Here is a 19,206-nt window from a genome sequence, read left to right as displayed (position 1 = left end):
TGCATGCAGCGCCAGGATTGGTTAGGGGGGCATTGTTACCATCCGCCCTTTTGACCACGTGGGCTGCGGCCCTGGTTGCTGTATGAAACATCACCCCTGGGGTCCCAGACTCCCACTCTTATGATGAAGCTAATACGACGCGCATGCTTGGGCTGGTGAGAGCCCAAAAATGCACATGCGCACTACTGCTGCAGCTGAGTGTGGACTGTCACTCAAGCTGCAGCAGCCCACCCCTAGCGCACTCCGATTGTATCGGGCGTGTCCCGGCGGCCGCGGCGTTCTCATGTCACGCACATGAGAGAGGATCAGCAATATTTATTTGTGTGTGCATGCTTATTATTGACAGTGCTTGACACGATGCGTCCACAGGTGGAGTTACGCCCCTATGCCCCAATGGACGCACCACGGCTGGTGTCAAGTGTTGCAGCAACCAGCTCCATTTCTGTTAGGGGCAAGATGATTTTTGAATATAATACGGCCTCCTTATCTGGTGACTGCTTGAACTTTCCACACCTGATTTTCCTTCTGTTGTCGGCAAGTATTAGGTTGGTACATGCGAAGGTGCTAGAGGACGTGGGATTTAAGGTTTCTGGATGCTCAAGATCCAAAAACAGGGCATTATGATCACTGTCGAGTCTTTGTATGACAGCGAAGTCTACCACCTACCGCCACATGCTTGTCTCTACTAAAATATAGCCAGCAGGGAGGATTGCCCTATTCTGTTAAAGGTTAACTTCCCTGGCTGATCAGACTTGGTACGGCCATTGCAGGCCCTCAAGGAATGGGTTAGAGTTACCGCATTTATCTGGAGTACCAGTGGAGTCCAAGCCTTTACCGGTGGAACTTGCGGATCGCGGATTGGCCAGAGACTGTCCTCTTCACTAGAAGGGGCGTCCGCGGGGGCAGCCAGGGGCTCAAATTGGCAATTGAAGCCCCCTCCCCCAAGAATCAATCTAGCATTTGGGTGGACTGTATCAATAAAGGCATTGAGTATTTCTATGGTCGGGGATTCCTGGGTGATGTTTACAGGGTGGGAGAAGATGTTGATAAGGGCACGTTTTAGACTGGAGGGAAAAGTGAGTAAAATACACAAGTCATTAGATGCGGCACTCAATTGGACTGCCATGCAATCCAAGTGGGTGGCGACCCAGATGCATAAGCCCCCCGAGGGTCTGCCTCTTTCCCTTGTGGTGGCCTGTACGTTAATGTAGCAAAGCTTCCCCTCTCTATATCTTCTCTTGCCCAAGTCTCCTGGAACATACAGATATCGTGGGAGCCTACAAACTGACCCCAATCCGGGCAGTGAAGCTTGTTTTTAATTCCAGCAATGTTCTAGGATAAAATCCTTATCTTATGGCCAGCGGAGGTGTTGTTGCCATATGCGTCTTGACTGTTATTGTTGGAGCTACGAATGACAAGTGGCCGTGCCATAGAGATAACTTTGTCTTCCTCTCTTGCGGGGGCTGGCCTGGCGATTACATTATCCGTGTGAGTCTGGGCTGGTTTATTAAACATGACTGGACCTAACCCATGATGATCAAGGACTCCCCCCGGAGGTGGGGGTATCTGAGCCCCTGATTTGTGATCTTTACTACTGGAGGGGTGTGCTGTGTCAGAGGCCTACTAGACTTTACCCCCACTGCCCTCTTGGGGTCCCCTTCCCTAAATTGGGGTTGAGGCCCCCTTGCAACCCAAGTTAATCCACCTCCTCAAGGGACCCAAATCTGTTTGCTAATGGAAAGTTAAAAGAGGTCTAAGGGGTTGGCCTACATTTTTAAATGGCTGAAATCTATTTGTTGGGGCCCTGGGTGCTGATGTCCAGTGCGTGATGTGATTACCTGGGTAGACAAAGTCCAGAGTATGGGCACAGACCTCGGTATGTGGTGCATGAATGCTAGCCACCTGACCTGCAATGTTCCGTACAGTCAGGGGATTGCTAAAATTGATGACTAAATATCTCCTTGGGTTGTTCTTGGATTTTTGCCCACCCATCCCACTCTTCGGACCATTAAAATGTCCCCTGCCTTATCATAGGAAAACTGCTTATGCCTGGCTAGCCAAAAAAGACTCTTATTCCTGAGCTCTAGCTGCGATTCTTTCTGCCCTCAGTTTATCTCAGGGGCCCTGGTTAGAATAATGACGTAGGATAATGAGGCAGGGGGTTAATTAATAGTTGGTGTCCTCAATATTGCTGGTCCTGTGTCCACGGCCTTGGCTGGCGCCTTTCTGCTCTGGATGGATAGGCCCTCTTCTAAATGAGTCCTCGCTTAGAGGAGCGAGGCAGGGGGGTGCCCTAGGATCCTGGGGAGGATAAATGCCAGATGTTTCAGGGCGCATGGAGGGGTTAGCAATCAGCATGGCAGTTGGAGCCTTTGCCCCTCCGTCGTTTAATTGGGCAGCAGAGGTAAATGCCAACTAAGGCCCCTTTTTACCAGTGGAGATTGAGCTATTCTATCGGTCTGAGAGCTACAATCTTGCCTCATCCCTCGGACAATGGAGGGTATGCCAGTGGGGTTGCCCTTGCTGCTTGACCCAGTCTGTTGCCCTACGTCTGTATGCTTGAATAAGAGAGCAAGTTCTTCCTTTACAATAGCTCTCATCTGATTCTCCAGCTCCAATATTAAATTCCTCAGCACTGTTTATTATAGCTGGGTTTTCCCTCTATTATTTCCGGTCTTGCATTTTTTTTCTTATTATCAAATAGATCAGTCATGATGTTAAGTTCTTTGGCACATAGTTGTCTAATTCCTCATCTGTAATCAGCATCCTGGGTTTATAGGCCATGGGCAGGTTCGACAAACATACTACCTCCCTGCCAATCAATTTCACCAAATTGGACCACACCAAAAACTACATAATCCAACGTAGGAATCTCAGCAGTAAGGTGGCAGGATTTTTTCAGTATAACATTTCACTGCGGCATTGGGGTGCCCATCCCCCCTTTAAGCCTCAATGTAGGGACTTCCTCGTGGTAGGATGCCCTTAAACTGGGCCTGAACCAAGGTTATACACCTCAAAATTGGGGGCCACAGAGCCACTCCTTTTGTAAGGCAATACTTTGTATTCTTGGCTGGCGGCCTGCCCATGTCAAGCCGTTAGTGATCTTAACTGGTCAAAGACAAGAGTTGGCCTAACGGCTAGGGCGGTCGACCTCTAATCTGTGGAACCGGGTTTGAATCTCGGCAATGACTCTGAACATCCTGTGATTCTGGGCAAATCACTTAATCTCCCCGTGCCTAATAAAATAAAATGAATGTGTCTTAATGTAACGCAACTGGTGCTATGTAAATCGCTCTGATACCCGATACCTTCGGGTCAAGTTTGCGCTATATAAAACTCCCCAAAAAAATAGTTAGTAAAGTCTGGGTGTTTTGAAATATAATAACTTCTGTAGTACCATTTTAATTAATGTGATTCTACACCAACAGAGAGTAAGAGTTTGATCTATTGTTCAATCAGCTTAATGAGGAAGGTTACACTCAGCTCATAGTTTTCTGTAATTCGGGGGGGGGGGGGTCATATCCCAGTGCTATTGAATAACCAGGTGTCTCACTGGTTCAATTGCCATTTCAGGGATACTTGTAGGCCAGGATCTGATGTACATCTTGCCAAAGGAAGCATTACCAACTTTGACCAATTATGTGCAAGCTAGACTTCCTGTGAAACACATTTATATACTCAATAATGTGGTCAGAATTTCGCGTAGGCTTTTTACCTATTAAGAGAATGTCGTCAGCATAAATTGAAAGATCTATTTTATGGGAACCAAACATGATACCCCTCTGATGGTGATAGTCTCTTAAAATACCAGCAAGGGGTTCCACCATCAGGCAAAAAGTATGGGCGATAATAGGCAGACCTGTATAATAAATACCGATACTGATTGGTATCAGGAAAGACAGCAAGCCTTTGACCTTGGGCTTAGTATAGAGGAGTGTGATCCATTTAATCATAGCATTTCCCATTCACTCAATCACAGTCAAAAGAAATAGCCATTCCACAGAATCAAATCCTTAGCTGCATCCAAAAAAGTTGGACTCGGCCTCTTCATCTGATTCTGTCTCCTGTGCTGTTTCCTTTTTTGGTGCCACCTGAGGTAAGTGAGGCCTGGTTTGCATCTGTTGTTAACCATTGTGGCTCCATCTGGTGTGCAGAACAGCAAAGATATTGTCCTTAAACCCAGGTCAAAGTATGCTGTATCGCCACCACAGCACAAGCCACAAGGTACCCAGCGGCCACCACAGTAAACTCCATTTCAATTTGATTAATTTGTTCAAATCCACACACTGTTTATCCTGCTAAGCCTTACATTCTGTTACCAGTTGTGCTGCGCCTTCCTGCATTGCTTTTCATGGTACCAATCCAATCCTAACTTATCTTCTTTGAATTGGCCAGTGCTTACAATCTGTTTTGACTCCATCCTGTACCATACTCAGATCTTCGGAATGCATTTTAGATCAGCCACTGTCTCAATAGATATCCAAAAACAAGGCTTTGCTGAGCTTCATGAGAACAGATGCCCATTGGGTAATTACCCTTTCCAAAACACAACATCACGCATCAACAATAGGTTTCATGCTAGAAAAGATAGCTGGCATAAAGGCTATCCCTTTGCGCCTGCTCTGTCTGGCTCCGTGTCCCAAGGCTGTGCCCTAACTGTTTTCTCATAAGGCCATAGGGCAACATTTGGAAAATAAATCACAAGAGCACATGGCAATATTCACAGGCTTGATCTCCATGGTCGCGCTGACTCTGCCATCGATAGGGGGCACATGCTTATCCACGCAAGCACTCTGTTCTCCTCCTTTCCACTCACACCCACTGACTAGGACAGGTTTGTCTAGCTACACAGGGAGAAGGCAACACAGAGAGACAACAGAATGCTGGCAGAGAGGGTTATCTGAGCCACTGAGCTACATTTGTCACTGAAGTTATTCTTACTTGCACGCTTTCCGATGGGGATAGCCATAAAGTGAATAGAAGAATCCAAAAAGTACGAGACTGCCGCACGTACACAGCTTGTGACTCCATTGTAATGATGACGATGTTTAGCACTTGTGTTGTAACTGTGTGCAGCAGCACTTAAAGAGACAACTGATTCACGTTCTTGTCTTTATCCTGTAGAACACTGAAGCTGGTTATCCGATCCAGTGCAGGCGACGACCTGTGGCCTTTGTTATTTAAATGGAAGATGCCCAAGAATCTGGGACCCTAACAGATGAAGAAAGGAGGTCAACAAAGGAGGATGTCTGTGGTGCACACACAGGTGGAGAGTTGGCATTGGTGAAAAAAGCCCAACTTCAGAGAGCGGGAGAGTCCGTATGTGTGAACAAAGCTCTAGCCACGACAGCTGGTGAGGGCCGTGGGCATTCCTTTGCAAGGGAAGAAGCTCAGGCCCCCATAGCTTGGCAGCCAGCAGCAATGGAAGATCAGGGCCGTAGGCATTCCTTTGCAGTGGAAGAGGCTCGAGCCCCAGAAGCAGGACACTCTGCAGCCGTGGAAGAAGCTTGTGACCATGAAACTATAAGAGCTGCACAGTTGGTGGCTGTTGAAGACGTTCAGACCCCTGAGACCTTAAAAGCACCGGCCTTAGCAACAATGGAAGATTCCCAGTTATTTGGGACCTCAGTAACTGCAAAGTTAGCAACAGTGGAAGCCTTAGATCACAACACCTCTGACCCAGTGTCGCATGATGGACCGACTTTAGAACCTTCATCCAGCAACGGAACATGTCCTCCCAGGAAGAGAAAAGCAGGTGCAGGTAGCACAAGCAAGAACCAGGCAAAACCTAAGTCTGCTGAAAGTTCTCATGGTTCAAAAAAGAAAAAGAAGGCTCGTAAGACCCCCCGGCAGCGAGCCCCAAAATATTTTGTCCAGGAGACGGACAATGACATGTTGCTTATCATCTCCAATAATGAGGAGCGCATCTTGGATTTCCGCCCAACCAAGAAAGCGTCCAAGAGGAAAAAGAAAACTCTCAAAAAGAAGCCAAAGCAAGGCGGGAAGGGGAAAACACCTCCCCGCAAAAGAAGGAAACTGACAGTTGAGCCAGGAACCAGTGTCACAGAAACACAAACGCGCAGCGTGCACCAGGATGATGAGCATATGCACCCCCTCCTGAGACGCCCCCGCGATGGCCGCTGGGGAGAGCAGCTTCCTGTGGAGATCTTAGTGCGCATCTTCCACTTCTTGGTTGGGTCGAATGGGGCTGTGCCCACCCTCTGCAGGTAAGCGTTGTTTGTATTTGTAAGTAACCGTAAGAGTGCCGCAGGTAGCCAGAGGTGAGAGTCTGCAACTGTATGTTCCTATACGAAACAGGCCCTGAAGTTTGTTTAGATCTTTAGGTGATCTGGAATGGTCTTTAGTGCTATACACTTACTGTCAAGGACGAGTCCCGCTCCATCAGCTGGCCTCGCTGAGGAGGTGTGTACACTTGGAGTTACCACCCTCTTCCCACGCCCACCTACTGTAAACGGACTGGAATTCCTTAAATCCCACTTTAGTATGCCAGCGCAGGGATGTTTTAGATTCTTTAAAAAAAAGACTTAACTGACCTGTCTATTTGTTCAATGCTGAAAATAAAGGAATACAATTGACTGCTGAGGTCTTGATTGGAATTCCGTAGATAGACTTCAAAATGGAATAACCCGTCACTTGATGAGGGTAGTAGGTGTGTGGTGCCTGAGTTGTACCCAGCTGATTACACTAGAGGATTGGTAAACAAACCTCACTTGCTAATCAGTGTAGGAGCCGGAGAGCTTAGATCTGTGTGCCCATAACCAAGTTAAAATTGCAAATATTCACAGACCATTTGGGGTAGGAAGAAGTGTGCATGATCTGGGGTGGATTTCTGTAGATATTAACATCTGGATGGCTTTGTACTCACATTTGTTTAATCATGATGTAGCCATTATAGCTAATGGATTGTGGAGAAACATGCATCGCCAACTGTACAACCATCTCATTGCGGAGGTGTTCTAATAAACCCATTACATCAATTAATGTGCCCACCCACCTAAATAAATATATCTAGATATTTCCCAACGCAACCTGTGAGTTGTGTGCACAGAGCCACACACAAAAAATCCAAGGCAGAATTGGCTTATTCAGGTTTCTCGGTTGCTCATACTGTTTAGTATGTTAGCTCTTTAAAGTTTACTGTTACAGTATAAGATCTTCTCATGCCCGCTAGCTTCGTTGCTGTTGGACAGGCCGCATGGTCGGGCTGCCCCCCCTCCCCGCAATGGGACCTGGACCCTGGCTCCCCCTGCATCCCCAGCCAGAGTCCCCGACGACCACCCGAAGTACACTGCAAATTCCTCCACCACAAGACACCAGCTCCGGACCCAGCTGGCCCGGGTCACCATCCACACCACGGCCTCGGGCTGGCCCGGGTCACCATCCACACCACGGCCTCGGCCCAGCCGCCATCTTGGGGCACTGCAGCACGAGGCCGCGTGGCCTCAACTCGACCCTCACCCTGGGCCCGACCGGCCCCGACATCGAGGCACCAACCTCCCCCCAGGAGGCAGAGTGACCACTTGGCGAGTCAATGGGAGAAGGAATCGTCAACGGCTCTCCTCCGCCAGGTGTCGATCACCCCCGGCCGCCTGGGCGCTGGCTCCACCCCCCTGCTGGGTGTCTGGACTCCCTCATCCCGGACCTCCCGGCCCCCAGGCGCGAGGGTCCGGACATCAAAGGGGACCAGACCTATAACTGGGGCAGGGCCAGACCAGGAAGCCAGTTGTATCCTGGAGTCGAGAGACCCGAGAAGAACTCATCCGTGACTTGGCCTGCTGGCGCTGCCGCGGCCCTCTGCCTCGTGAAACCATCGTCTTGGCCTGCTGGCGCTGCCACGGCCCTCTGCCTCGTGAAACCATCGTCTTGGCCTGCTGGCGCTGCCGCGGCCCTCTGCCTCGTGAAACCATCGTCTTGGCCTGCTGGCGCTGCCGCGGCCCTCTGCCTCGTGAAACCATCGTCTTGGCCTGCTGGCGCTGCCGCGGCCCTCTGCCTCGTGAAACCATCGTCTTGGCCTGCTGGCGCTGCCGCGGCCCTCTGCCTCGTGAAACCATCGTCTTGGCCTGCTGGCGCTGCCGCGGCCCTCTGCCTCGTGAAACCATCGACTTGGCCTGCTGGCGCTGCCGCGGCCCTCTGCTTTATGAGACTATCACCTTGGCCTGCTGGCGCTGCCGCGGCCCGATCCACAGACCCTCCAGCTCGAGGATTGTGAGCTCGCCTTTTACCACTACCTGTACCGATCCGGTACCAAGACTGTCCCGCTACCCCCTTTCCCTACAGAGACTAGAAGTGAGAGGACCCCCGGGTCCAAGTTATCCTGTATCGCTGATATCCTTGCCTTAAGAACCTTATATAAAGCCTTGAACTCGACTTGGTGTGGTGCCTGTTTGTGGGGAGGGAGGGTACTTGTCTGTACGATCGCCGGAGACGGTCCCCCTCGGGGATCTCTCCCTCGGTATCCGGCCGACCCTCAGGGTCCCCGTCTAACATTGGTGGCCAGCGACGGGATCCGAACCTACGCATAATCGTACAGAAAGTCACTCGCCCCACCACACACAACAACCATGTCAATAGAGAGCGGAACAACGGAAAAATTTCAGATGGAAAAATTGGAAGACTACAACCACCGGGAACTGAAGCAATATTGCATAGAACTTGGACTTCCAACCACAGGTCTTAGCACAAAGGAAGACTTCAAACGAGCCCTAGAAGCTTGGGCAGAAACAGGTACGGCCGTACCCCGAACACAAACAACCGAAACGAGCCCCGCACCAACTAAAGAAAGAGCGGATCTCTCCCTGGAAGAGATCCGAGAAAGAGAAAAAACCAGACTCCACGAACTAGAACTTGCCCGACTTCGCTTGGATGGGGAACTCAAGCTGGCAGAACAAAAAATAACCCTGGAACACTTACGGCTCAGGGAAGAGCGGGAAGACAAGCAAAGACAGAGGGAGCTAGAGGAAAAGAGACTAGAGTACGAACATGAGCGCAATCTCAAAGCACTGGAGATTCAGAAACAGAATAAAGACCTCGGGCTCCCCGAACGACCGACCCCGTCTGCCTCGACCGAGCCCAAGGTTCACATCCCCAAAGATGTCATCCGGGAATACCACAAGAACGATGATATCCAGCAGTGGTTTAAAGCCTATGAGGTGGCAATGACCTCCCACCGGATTCCCCGAAGCGATTGGGGAGCCGGATTATGGGGGAGGTTTGTCAACGAAGGGCGGGACGCCCTGCTGCAACTCCCGGACCAGCTAATGACCTCCTACGACCACATGAAGGCCGCCCTCCTCACTCGATACGGGCTCACACCTGAGATGTACCGCCAACGGTTCCGCGACTGCAAACGGATTCCGGGTACAACTTGGGTGGAGTACGTGAACTTTTTTAGCCGAGCCTTCGAGGGGTGGATCAAGGGCAACAAAGTAACCACCTACGAACAACTCTTTGACCTTATCGTATGGGAACACCTGTCGAACAACTGCTTCGTGGAGCTCCGGCAACACCTCCTGGACAGCAAGCTAACCGACCCTCGACAACTCGCCGCCGAAGCCGACCGGTGGGAAAGCACCCGAGTTGGCCGGAGCGCACCCAGCGAAGTATCCAGATCGTATCGCCCCGAGGGGGAGGAGGAAGTCAGGGTCGGGGGAGAGACCCCGGCCCCTCGTCACCCCCCAGAAACCCCTCGACCCCGGTTGGCCGGGGAAGCCCTGCCGTCCGGGCCGGTTTCCGGGCCAACATTACGTGCCACAGGTGCCAGCGACCCGGCCACTACGCCAGTGATCCCAACTGCCCAAAGAATCCGAACACGACTCCCCGCCAAGTTGCAGCGGCGGCCCTAGGGGAAGAAATAATCCCGGAAGACCAAGAGGAGTACGAGACCGATCCCTCGGAATGGGCACCCGCCGCCATGGCACTGGTCTGCTTAGGGGAGAGAGACATGATTCCGCGGGCCCCCCTTCCCGCCAACACACAGAAGTACGGTCAATGGGTTAACATCAATGGTCGCCGGGCGGAAGCCCTCCGCGACACCGGGGCCAGTGTAACGGCGGTCCGACGCCACCTCGTCACTCCAGACCAAATCTTGCCGAACATTCTTTGCCCTGTTCGATCAGCCGACAACTCCGAAAGCCTATGCCACATGGCCTGCGTCCCCTTCGAGTGGGGAGGAGTAACAGGGATGTTAAAAGTAACTGTCCGCGATGATGCCCCCGTGGACTGCCTCCTAGGAAACGACCTTGAAAGCTCTCCCTGGGCAGCTGTCGAACGGAGGGAGCACCTGGGGATGCTTGGCCTCCCCGAATGGGTCTGCGTCACGACCCGGTCCATGACCGCCCGCGCGGTCCCCAGCCCAGAAGAGCCCGAGTGGCCAGAACCTCCTCCCGCGCTCATCCCAGAGGAGGCCGCCCCAGAAGCCATTCCCTTGACCCAAACCGAAGAAGGACCCGACCAGCTTCGGGACGTCCCTGACCTGGCACAATGGCGGCAGGAGGGAGGCCCCACGCAGGAACAATTCCGGGCCGAACAGAAAACATGTCCCTCTCTCGAAGGACTCCGGCAGCAAGCCCTGGCCCAGAGCACCGGGGATACCTCGGGGGCCCACTGGATCTACTGGGACCAAGACCTGCTCTACAGCGAGCAGAAAATTGCAGAACTAGGGGCCAGTCGGGTGCTGGTGGTGCCCCTTCGCTTCCGAGACTTCCTCCTGAACTTAGCCCACGATGTCCCCCTTGCCGGACACCTGGGGCAGGATAAAACCTACGACCGCCTGGTGACCCATTTTTTCTGGCCCCACATGCGGAAGGATGTCACCAACCACTGCAAGGCCTGCCCCACCTGCCAGGCCAGCGGAAAAAGTGGCCGAAAAATCAAAGCACCATTACAACCCTTTCCTGTCGTCACCACCCCGTTTGAACGAGTGGGAATAGACATTGTGGGGCCCCTCGACCCTCGAACAGCCCAAGGACACCGGTTCATCCTGGTCCTTGTAGACCACGCCACCCGCTATCCCGAGGCCATCCCTCTTCGGACTGTGACGGCCCCCGTGGTGGGCCGGGCCCTGATGGGGATCTTCTCCCGGGTGGGGTTCCCCCGGGAGGTCGTCAGTGACAGGGGCACGAACTTTATCTCCAGATATATGAAGTCCCTCTGGCAGCAATGCGGGGTCACCTACAAATTCACGACCCCCTATCACCCGCAAGGAAACGGACTGGTCGAGAGATTCAACCGCACCCTCAAGGGGATGATTATGGGTCTAGAAGAACCCCTTCGACGCCAGTGGGACGTACTGCTTCCATGCCTCCTGTTTGCCTATCGGGAGGTCCCGCAGAAGTCCCTCGGCTTCAGCCCCTTTGAACTACTGTACGGGCACCCCGTCCGGGGCCCCCTCAGCCTAGTCAAGGAAGGTTGGGAGCAGCCTCCCCAGAAAACTCCCCCGGACATCTACCGGTATCTCCTGGCTCTCCGCAACCAGACCCGGCGGTTCCGAGACACCGCCAAAGCCAACCTCGAGGCCAGTCAGGAGGACATGAAGAGGTGGTACGATCAGCACACGTCCTCCATTGAGTTCGAACCTGGACAACAGGTCTGGGTGATGTCCCCGGTTGAGCCCTGTGCCCTCCAAGACAGATGGTCCGGGCCCTTCAAGGTAATCGAACGCAAGGGGCCCGTCACCTATTTAATCGACATGGAGACTGCCCGGAACCCCCTACGGGTCCTCCATGCCAACAGGCTCAAACCCCATTTTGTGCGATCCGAACTCAGCCTCCTGATGGCTACCGATACTGGGACAGAAGAAGACTCCGAACCCCTTCCGGACTTACTGAGGGCCCTCGAGCAGGATGGCTCAGTGGAAGGGGTCCAGCTCTCCGAGGCCCTGTCCCCGGAGCAACGCCAAGACTGCCAAACGCTCCTGAGGCAGTTCGCCTCCCTGTTCTCCCTCACCCCCAGAGTCACCCCCTGGTGCCTCCACGATGTGGACACCGGGGACAGCCCTCCTATTCGACACCGAGCATACCGCGTACCAGACCGGGTACGAGCCTGCATCCAGACCGAGGTGTCCAAGATGCTGACCCTAGGAGTGATCGAACCCTCAGACAGTCCCTGGGCGAGCCCGGTCGTCCTGGTTCCCAAGGCAGCTGCCCCGGGCGTTGCCCCTGAGCTCCGGTTCTGCGTGGACTATCGAGGGCTGAATGCAGTTACCCGGACCGACGCTCATCCCATCCCCCGGGCAGACGAGCTAATTGACCGGATGGGGGCCGCCCGCTACCTGAGCATCTTCGACCTAACAGCGGGTTACTGGCAGATCGGCCTCACCCCTAGGGCCCAAGAACGATCCGCCTTCTCTACCCCAGACGGGCACTACCACTTTAAAGTCATGCCCTTCGGCATGAAAAACGCCCCGGCAACGTTCCAACGGCTGGTAAACCAGGTACTGGCGGGCCTGGAAGACTTCAGCGCCGCCTACCTGGACGACATTGCTGTGTACAGCCACCAGTGGACCGACCACCTCCGCCACCTGCGGGAGGTTCTACACGCCCTCCAGCAAGCCGGGCTCACCATCAAGGCCAGCAAGTGCCAAGTTGGCCAAGGGTCCGTGACCTACCTGGGACACCAAGTGGGAAGCGGGCTGGTGGCCCCTCTCCAACTCAAGATCGCTGCCATCCAGGCCTGGCAACCCCCTACGATCCAAACGGAGGTCCGAGCCTTCCTGGGGCTCACCGGATACTACCGGCGGTTCGTGAAGGACTATGGCAGCATCGTGGGGCCCCTCACGGAGCTCACCTCCAAAAAGAGCCCCAAAACCGTCAACTGGACCCCGGCCTGCCAATCGGCCTTCGAAAAGCTAAAGACCGCCATGTGCACGGCCCCCGTGCTCCAGGCTCCCGACTACAGCCGGGAATTCATTGTGCAGACGGACGCCTCCGATCATGGTGTGGGGGCCGTCCTCTCCCAACTCAACGCCGAAGGGGTCGACCATCCGGTGGTCTTCATCAGCAGACGCCTCTTGCCCCGAGAACAGCGCTGGAGCACCATTGAGAGAGAGGCCTTCGCCGTAGTCTGGGCACTCAAGAAGCTCCGGCCATACCTCTTCGGCACCCACTTCCGGGTGCAAACAGACCACCGACCCCTGCAATGGCTGATGCAAATGCGGGGGGAAAACCCGAAGCTGTTGCGCTGGTCCATCTCCCTGCAGGGGATGGACTTCACGGTGGAACATCGTCCAGGCCAGGACCACGCCAACGCCGACGGCCTGTCACGCTTTTTCCGCCTCAGCGAGGAGAGTCCCCAGGAAGATGGCTGACTCTCCCCGCCTTCAGCTGGGGGGGACGCATGTTGGACAGGCCGCATGGTCGGGCTGCCCCCCCTCCCCGCAATGGGACCTGGACCCTGGCTCCCCCTGCATCCCCAGCCAGAGTCCCCGACGACCACCCGAAGTACACTGCAAATTCCTCCACCACAAGACACCAGCTCCGGACCCAGCTGGCCCGGGTCACCATCCACACCACGGCCTCGGGCTGGCCCGGGTCACCATCCACACCACGGCCTCGGCCCAGCCGCCATCTTGGGGCACTGCAGCACGAGGCCGCGTGGCCTCAACTCGACCCTCACCCTGGGCCCGACCGGCCCCGACATCGAGGCACCAACCTCCCCCCAGGAGGCAGAGTGACCACTTGGCGAGTCAATGGGAGAAGGAATCGTCAACGGCTCTCCTCCGCCAGGTGTCGATCACCCCCGGCCGCCTGGGCGCTGGCTCCACCCCCCTGCTGGGTGTCTGGACTCCCTCATCCCGGACCTCCCGGCCCCCAGGCGCGAGGGTCCGGACATCAAAGGGGACCAGACCTATAACTGGGGCAGGGCCAGACCAGGAAGCCAGTTGTATCCTGGAGTCGAGAGACCCGAGAAGAACTCATCCGTGACTTGGCCTGCTGGCGCTGCCGCGGCCCTCTGCCTCGTGAAACCATCGTCTTGGCCTGCTGGCGCTGCCGCGGCCCTCTGCCTCGTGAAACCATCGTCTTGGCCTGCTGGCGCTGCCGCGGCCCTCTGCCTCGTGAAACCATCGTCTTGGCCTGCTGGCGCTGCCGCGGCCCTCTGCCTCGTGAAACCATCGTCTTGGCCTGCTGGCGCTGCCGCGGCCCTCTGCCTCGTGAAACCATCGTCTTGGCCTGCTGGCGCTGCCGCGGCCCTCTGCCTCGTGAAACCATCGTCTTGGCCTGCTGGCGCTGCCGCGGCCCTCTGCCTCGTGAAACCATCGTCTTGGCCTGCTGGCGCTGCCGCGGCCCTCTGCCTCGTGAAACCATCGACTTGGCCTGCTGGCGCTGCCGCGGCCCTCTGCTTTATGAGACTATCACCTTGGCCTGCTGGCGCTGCCGCGGCCCGATGCACAGACCCTCCAGCTCGAGGATTGTGAGCTCGCCTTTTACCACTACCTGTACCGATCCGGTACCAAGACTGTCCCGCTACCCCCTTTCCCTACAGAGACTAGAAGTGAGAGGACCCCCGGGTCCAAGTTATCCTGTATCGCTGATATCCTTGCCTTAAGAACCTTATATAAAGCCTTGAACTCGACTTGGTGTGGTGCCTGTTTGTGGGGAGGGAGGGTACTTGTCTGTACGATCGCCGGAGACGGTCCCCCTCGGGGATCTCTCCCTCGGTATCCGGCCGACCCTCAGGGTCCCCGTCTAACAGTTGCCTTTAAAAAATAAATCATAATATTCATAACCCATCTAGTGTGTAGCCGACATGGCTCATCGGTCTCTCCAGTAAGTGGACTAATAGACCAGACGACTGGAAGAGAGGCCTGGCCACGATCCATAATGAAAAAACATATGCCCTGCTGTTCTCCTTCTATATACAGTAAGACATAGGATTCACAGTCAGCCATTGTCTTGATTCACAAACATTTTCTGTTATAGACCCTCACAGCGTACCACATTTTTCCATATAATCCGGCTGACTTCTTCAATGTCTGGCCTAAAGTGCCACTTCTTTTGCCAAAGACTAACCATTTTGTGCAAACAGTGCAAGCTGTTTCTTTTGTCAGATAGTTCTCTTCTCAGCAAGGGTATTGGCATGCATGAAGCAGGCACCGTATCAATCCTACAACCGACCCTAGGTCCATTGCGTTAGTCTCTGGCAGCGACAAACTAATTCCCTCGTCTCATACCAGCTTACTCGAATCGATATTTTTCTTTCTTGCGGACAGTCAACAGTGCCTTGTCCTCTTCTATGACGTCATCTTCTGCTCTTCCTCCAATGATGTACTTCAATCAGCCTTTCACTTCCACTATTCCCTTCACACTTCCACCACCCCCACCAAACGTGGATGAAACCCACAATCTACTCCCGTATGACACTGATGAGCCCGCCTACTTAAGTGGGGAGAGCTAGTATTCTGCAAATTCTGGAAAGGTGCCGGCTGCTCCTCGCTTCTTTAATGAGCACCCTTGGTGCTGGCGCTGTAGCAACCTCATCACCTCACTGCAGCCTGTGTCCTTCTGGGCATCTAAAGTCACTTCTGGACCATTCCTCACACAACACAGTCCCAATGATGCCTATCAGTAGGTGACTGTGCTTCCAGCTTCTCCTCAAATGTGTACCTCACCAGTATCCTCCTTCTGGTGCCACCTCTGCCCCATCTCTCTCCTACCACTGCCCATTTTCTTTCTCTTCCCCCTTTAGCAACGTAGGCAACCCTATCCCAGTCCTTTTTAGGGCTCGGACTCCTCCCCAGTGAAACTGGGAGGAGTTTCGAGAACTAATGTTAAAGGAGAAAAAAAGAAGAAGTATCTCCTAGGGCCTTGGTGAGAGGAATTCCACACATTCCTTAGCGTTTTCTGTCATCTGGTCAGTGATTCGTCTTCCTTGTGTTTTCGTTTTAATAGGCTTGAAGTGATAGGGTAAATGTAGTTTTGTTCCGCCATTTTGGGCATATTTCGTTCGTGCTCGCGCAAAGAAGTACATAAATTATAATTAGGAGCTGTCAGGGTGCCTCCGTTAGTGAATCCAGATGGCCGGGCGCGTTCACAATTCTGCAGCGCTCAGCGCGCAGCTTCCTTGTTGTATTAGCAGCTGCTTAATGTATGTCCGTTTTTCGAGATTATATTTTATCGGTTTTTTGAAGATTACATTTTATCATACTGTGTTGTTTTAAAATCTTGCAATTCAGCCACAGAAAGCAGAGAACCCCACGCGCCTTTAAACCTGTAAGCAGACACTCGTCCTCCGTCACTAACCCTCCCAGACCTGAACTCCGTGCTAGTCCCTCCTGCACGGCCCCACCGACGCACCCAGTGTGCCTGAGCCCAGCAGCAAGCAGCCCCCAGCCGTCTATGAGTGGCTCCTTCCAAGCCTAATTTGTCAGATCCCGTTCTGCACAGCTGGGTGGGCAGCCCTCCAACAAATGGCAGCTGATAGCGACAAGCAGCAGGGAGGAGACACAACCCCCTCGGCAAAGCTGCCAGAGGCAAGTAGGCGTGGTATTTAGATGCCCTCTGCCACCCGGCACGGGCACAAATGGAGCTTTTTAAACACTGCTGAAAAGGTGAACGGGGCAAGAAGCCGGACGAACTCCGGATCAAGAATTCCACTGTATCAGCTGCAGCAATTCTACCATACCAGTCACAGTAGTACAATTATATATTGCGCACACTGATTCCACCCAGCTTTGTTCTGCAGAGACCTTGCCCTGATGCCCCAGAAAAATTCTTTAAACAGATTGTTTTCAATTGCGTTTTCCTTTGATTTAATTTTCTGAGTGGTGTGTGAGTGTCGATTACAGACAATTTGCAGAGAAATATGTTTGCTTTAACGTAACATCCATAAAAAAAGGTTATTTTAGATCTAAAACAGGACCACATGTGAGAAATGGGGGGGTCACAGAGATTACTTACAGTGATATTATTTCAAGATAATAATTTATTCTGCGTGCGTTGTTCGGGTGCAGGGGGAGGCTCTACGGACAGGAAAACATATTTAGACACAACTAAACAAAATCATGTATTCAGCCACAGAAACCCAAGGGCCCCACACGCCTTCCAAATTGTGAGCAGACACTCGTCCTCCGTCAATAACCTTCCCAGACCTGAACTCTGTGCTAGTCCCTCCTGCACGGCCGCATCCCAGTCCTTTACTTTACTTCAATATTGTTGTTATCTCCTGTATTGGGTATTTACTGGGTATCAGTGCTTCAAATGAAAAAAAAAATGTTGGTGCTTCTCAGAGGTGTGTTTCTTATAATTTATTGCAAAAGCTTTAACAAATTACCTCTAGCCTGGTGTCTGGGTTACACAGTAGAGAACCCACTGGATGAAGTGAACCCTACCCTTCCTGCCTGAGCCTCCTAACACTTACTCCGTACCTGTGAAATACCTCAGCGCTTAAACAATAAATGTACGAGCATTCTGTGCATTTAATCCCACCTGTGCCTTTTTCCTTGGCATCTTAAACCCCAGTGTTGGCCCCATGTTCAGTTTCAATCCTGGGCTCTCCATTGGCTCATTGTGTGATCGCTGTGAGGTTATGCTATCCTCCTCAAACTCTGTACCAGTTGGATTCAAGGTGAGGCGTCTGTAAAAAGTGGCCCCTGTACACTATACGTATGCCAGTGCCACAGAGCCTCTCCGAGGCCCCTTTTTGCCTCATAGGGATGCCATCCAAGGCGTTTGGGCACTTTTGTTGCTTTCCATTCCTTCTTTCCCTTTGTCGACAACCCATGTGTCCTCCGTACAAACCGGAATACAGACCACTCTATAAGCATTAGGTGCTGTTGAGTGCAGAGTGCTGTGTGCTGTTGAGTGAAGAGTGCTGTATGCTGTTGAGTGCAGAGTGCTGTGTGCTGTTGAGTGCAGAGTGCTGTGTGCTGTTGGGTGCAGAGTGCTGTGAGCTGTTCAGTGCAGAGTGCTGTTGAGGACAGAGTGCTGTTGAGTGCAGAGTGCTGTTGAGTGCAGAGTGCTGTAGAGTACAGAGCGCTCTAGAGTGCAGAGTGCTGTATTGTGCAGAGTGCTGCTGAGGGCAGAGTGCTGCTGAGGGCAGAGTGCTGTTGAGGGCAGAGTGCTGTTGAGGGCAGAGTGCTGTTGAGGGAAGAGTGCTGTTGAGGGCAGAGTGCTGTATGCTGTTGAGTGCTGTGTGCTGTTGAGTGCAGAGTGCTTTTGAGTGATGTGTGCTGTTGAGTGCAGAGTGCTGTTGAGTGCTGTGTGCTGTTGAGTGCAGAGTGCTGTAGAGGGCAGAGTGCTGTAGAGGGCAGAGTGCTGTTGAGGGCAGAGTGCTGTTGAGGGCAGAGTGCTGTTGAGGGCAGAGTGCTGTTAAGTGCAGAGTGCTGTTGAGTGCAGAGTGCTGTTGAGGGCAGAGTGCTGTAGAGTGCAGAGTGCTGTGTGCTGTTGAGTGCAGAGTGCTGTGTGCTGTTGAGTGCAGAGTGCTGTGTGCTGTTGAGTGCAGAGTGCTGTTGAGTGCTGTGTGCTGTTGAGTGCAGAGTGTTGAGTGCTGTTGAGTGCAGAGTGCTGTTGAGTGCAGAGTGTTGTGTGCTGTTGAGTGCAGAGTGCTGTTGCGTGCTGTATGCTGTTGAGTGCAGAGTGCTGTTGAGTGCAGAGTGCTGTTGAGTGTATAGTGCTGTTGAGTGCAGAGTGCTGTTGAGTGCAGAGTGCTGTGTGCTGTTGAGTGCTGTGTGCTGGTGAGTGCAGAGTGCTGTGTGCTGTTGAGTGTAGAGTGCTGTTGAGTGCAGACTGCTGTTGAGTGCAGAGTGCTGTTGAGGGCAGAGTGCAGAGTGCTGTTGAGGGCAGAGTGCTGTGTGCAGTTGAGTGCAGATTGTTGTGTGCTGTTGAGTACAGAGTGCTGTTGCGTGCAGAGTGCTGTTGAGGGCAGAGTGCAGAGTGCTGTTGAGGGCAGAGTGCTGTTGAGGGCAGAGTGCTGTTGAGGGCAGAGTGCTGTTGAGGGCAGAGTGCTGTGTGCTGTTGAGGGAAGAGTGCAGAGTGCTGTTGAGGGCAGAGTGCTGTGTGCTGTTGAGGGCAGAGTGCTGTGTGCTGTTGAGTGCAGAGTGCTGTGTGCTGTTGAGTGCAGTGAGCTGTGTGCTGTTGAGGGCAGAGTGCTGTGTGCTGTTGAGGCCAGAGTGCTGTGTGCTGTTGAGTGCAGAGTGTTGTTGAGTGCAGAGTGCTATTGAGTGCAGAGTGCTGTTGAGTGCAGAGTGCTGTG

The 19,206-nt window shown here is 53.3% G+C and overlaps 1 protein-coding gene across 2 annotated transcripts in view; it reads left to right on the top strand.

The window, feature by feature from the left end:
* FBXL6 (F-box and leucine rich repeat protein 6) overlaps nucleotides 1–19,206 on the top strand; it is a 138,610-nt gene that overhangs the window by 40,680 nt on the left and 78,724 nt on the right. For both annotated transcript variants that reach the window (XM_078686455.1, XM_078686454.1), the window contains exon 2: nucleotides 5,125–6,227. In XM_078686455.1, coding sequence (XP_078542581.1) covers nucleotides 5,185–6,227 — 1,043 coding nt within the window. In that variant the 5' untranslated portion in view covers nucleotides 5,125–5,184. The remainder of the gene's footprint in view (nucleotides 1–5,124; nucleotides 6,228–19,206) is intronic.

Source organism: Lissotriton helveticus, chromosome 4_1 (assembly GCF_964261635.1).
Source record: "Lissotriton helveticus chromosome 4_1, aLisHel1.1, whole genome shotgun sequence".
Taxonomy (NCBI): Eukaryota; Metazoa; Chordata; class Amphibia; order Caudata; family Salamandridae; genus Lissotriton; species Lissotriton helveticus.
Note: the sequence above shows the minus strand (reverse complement) of the source record. Positions and strands in the feature narration are given on the sequence as shown.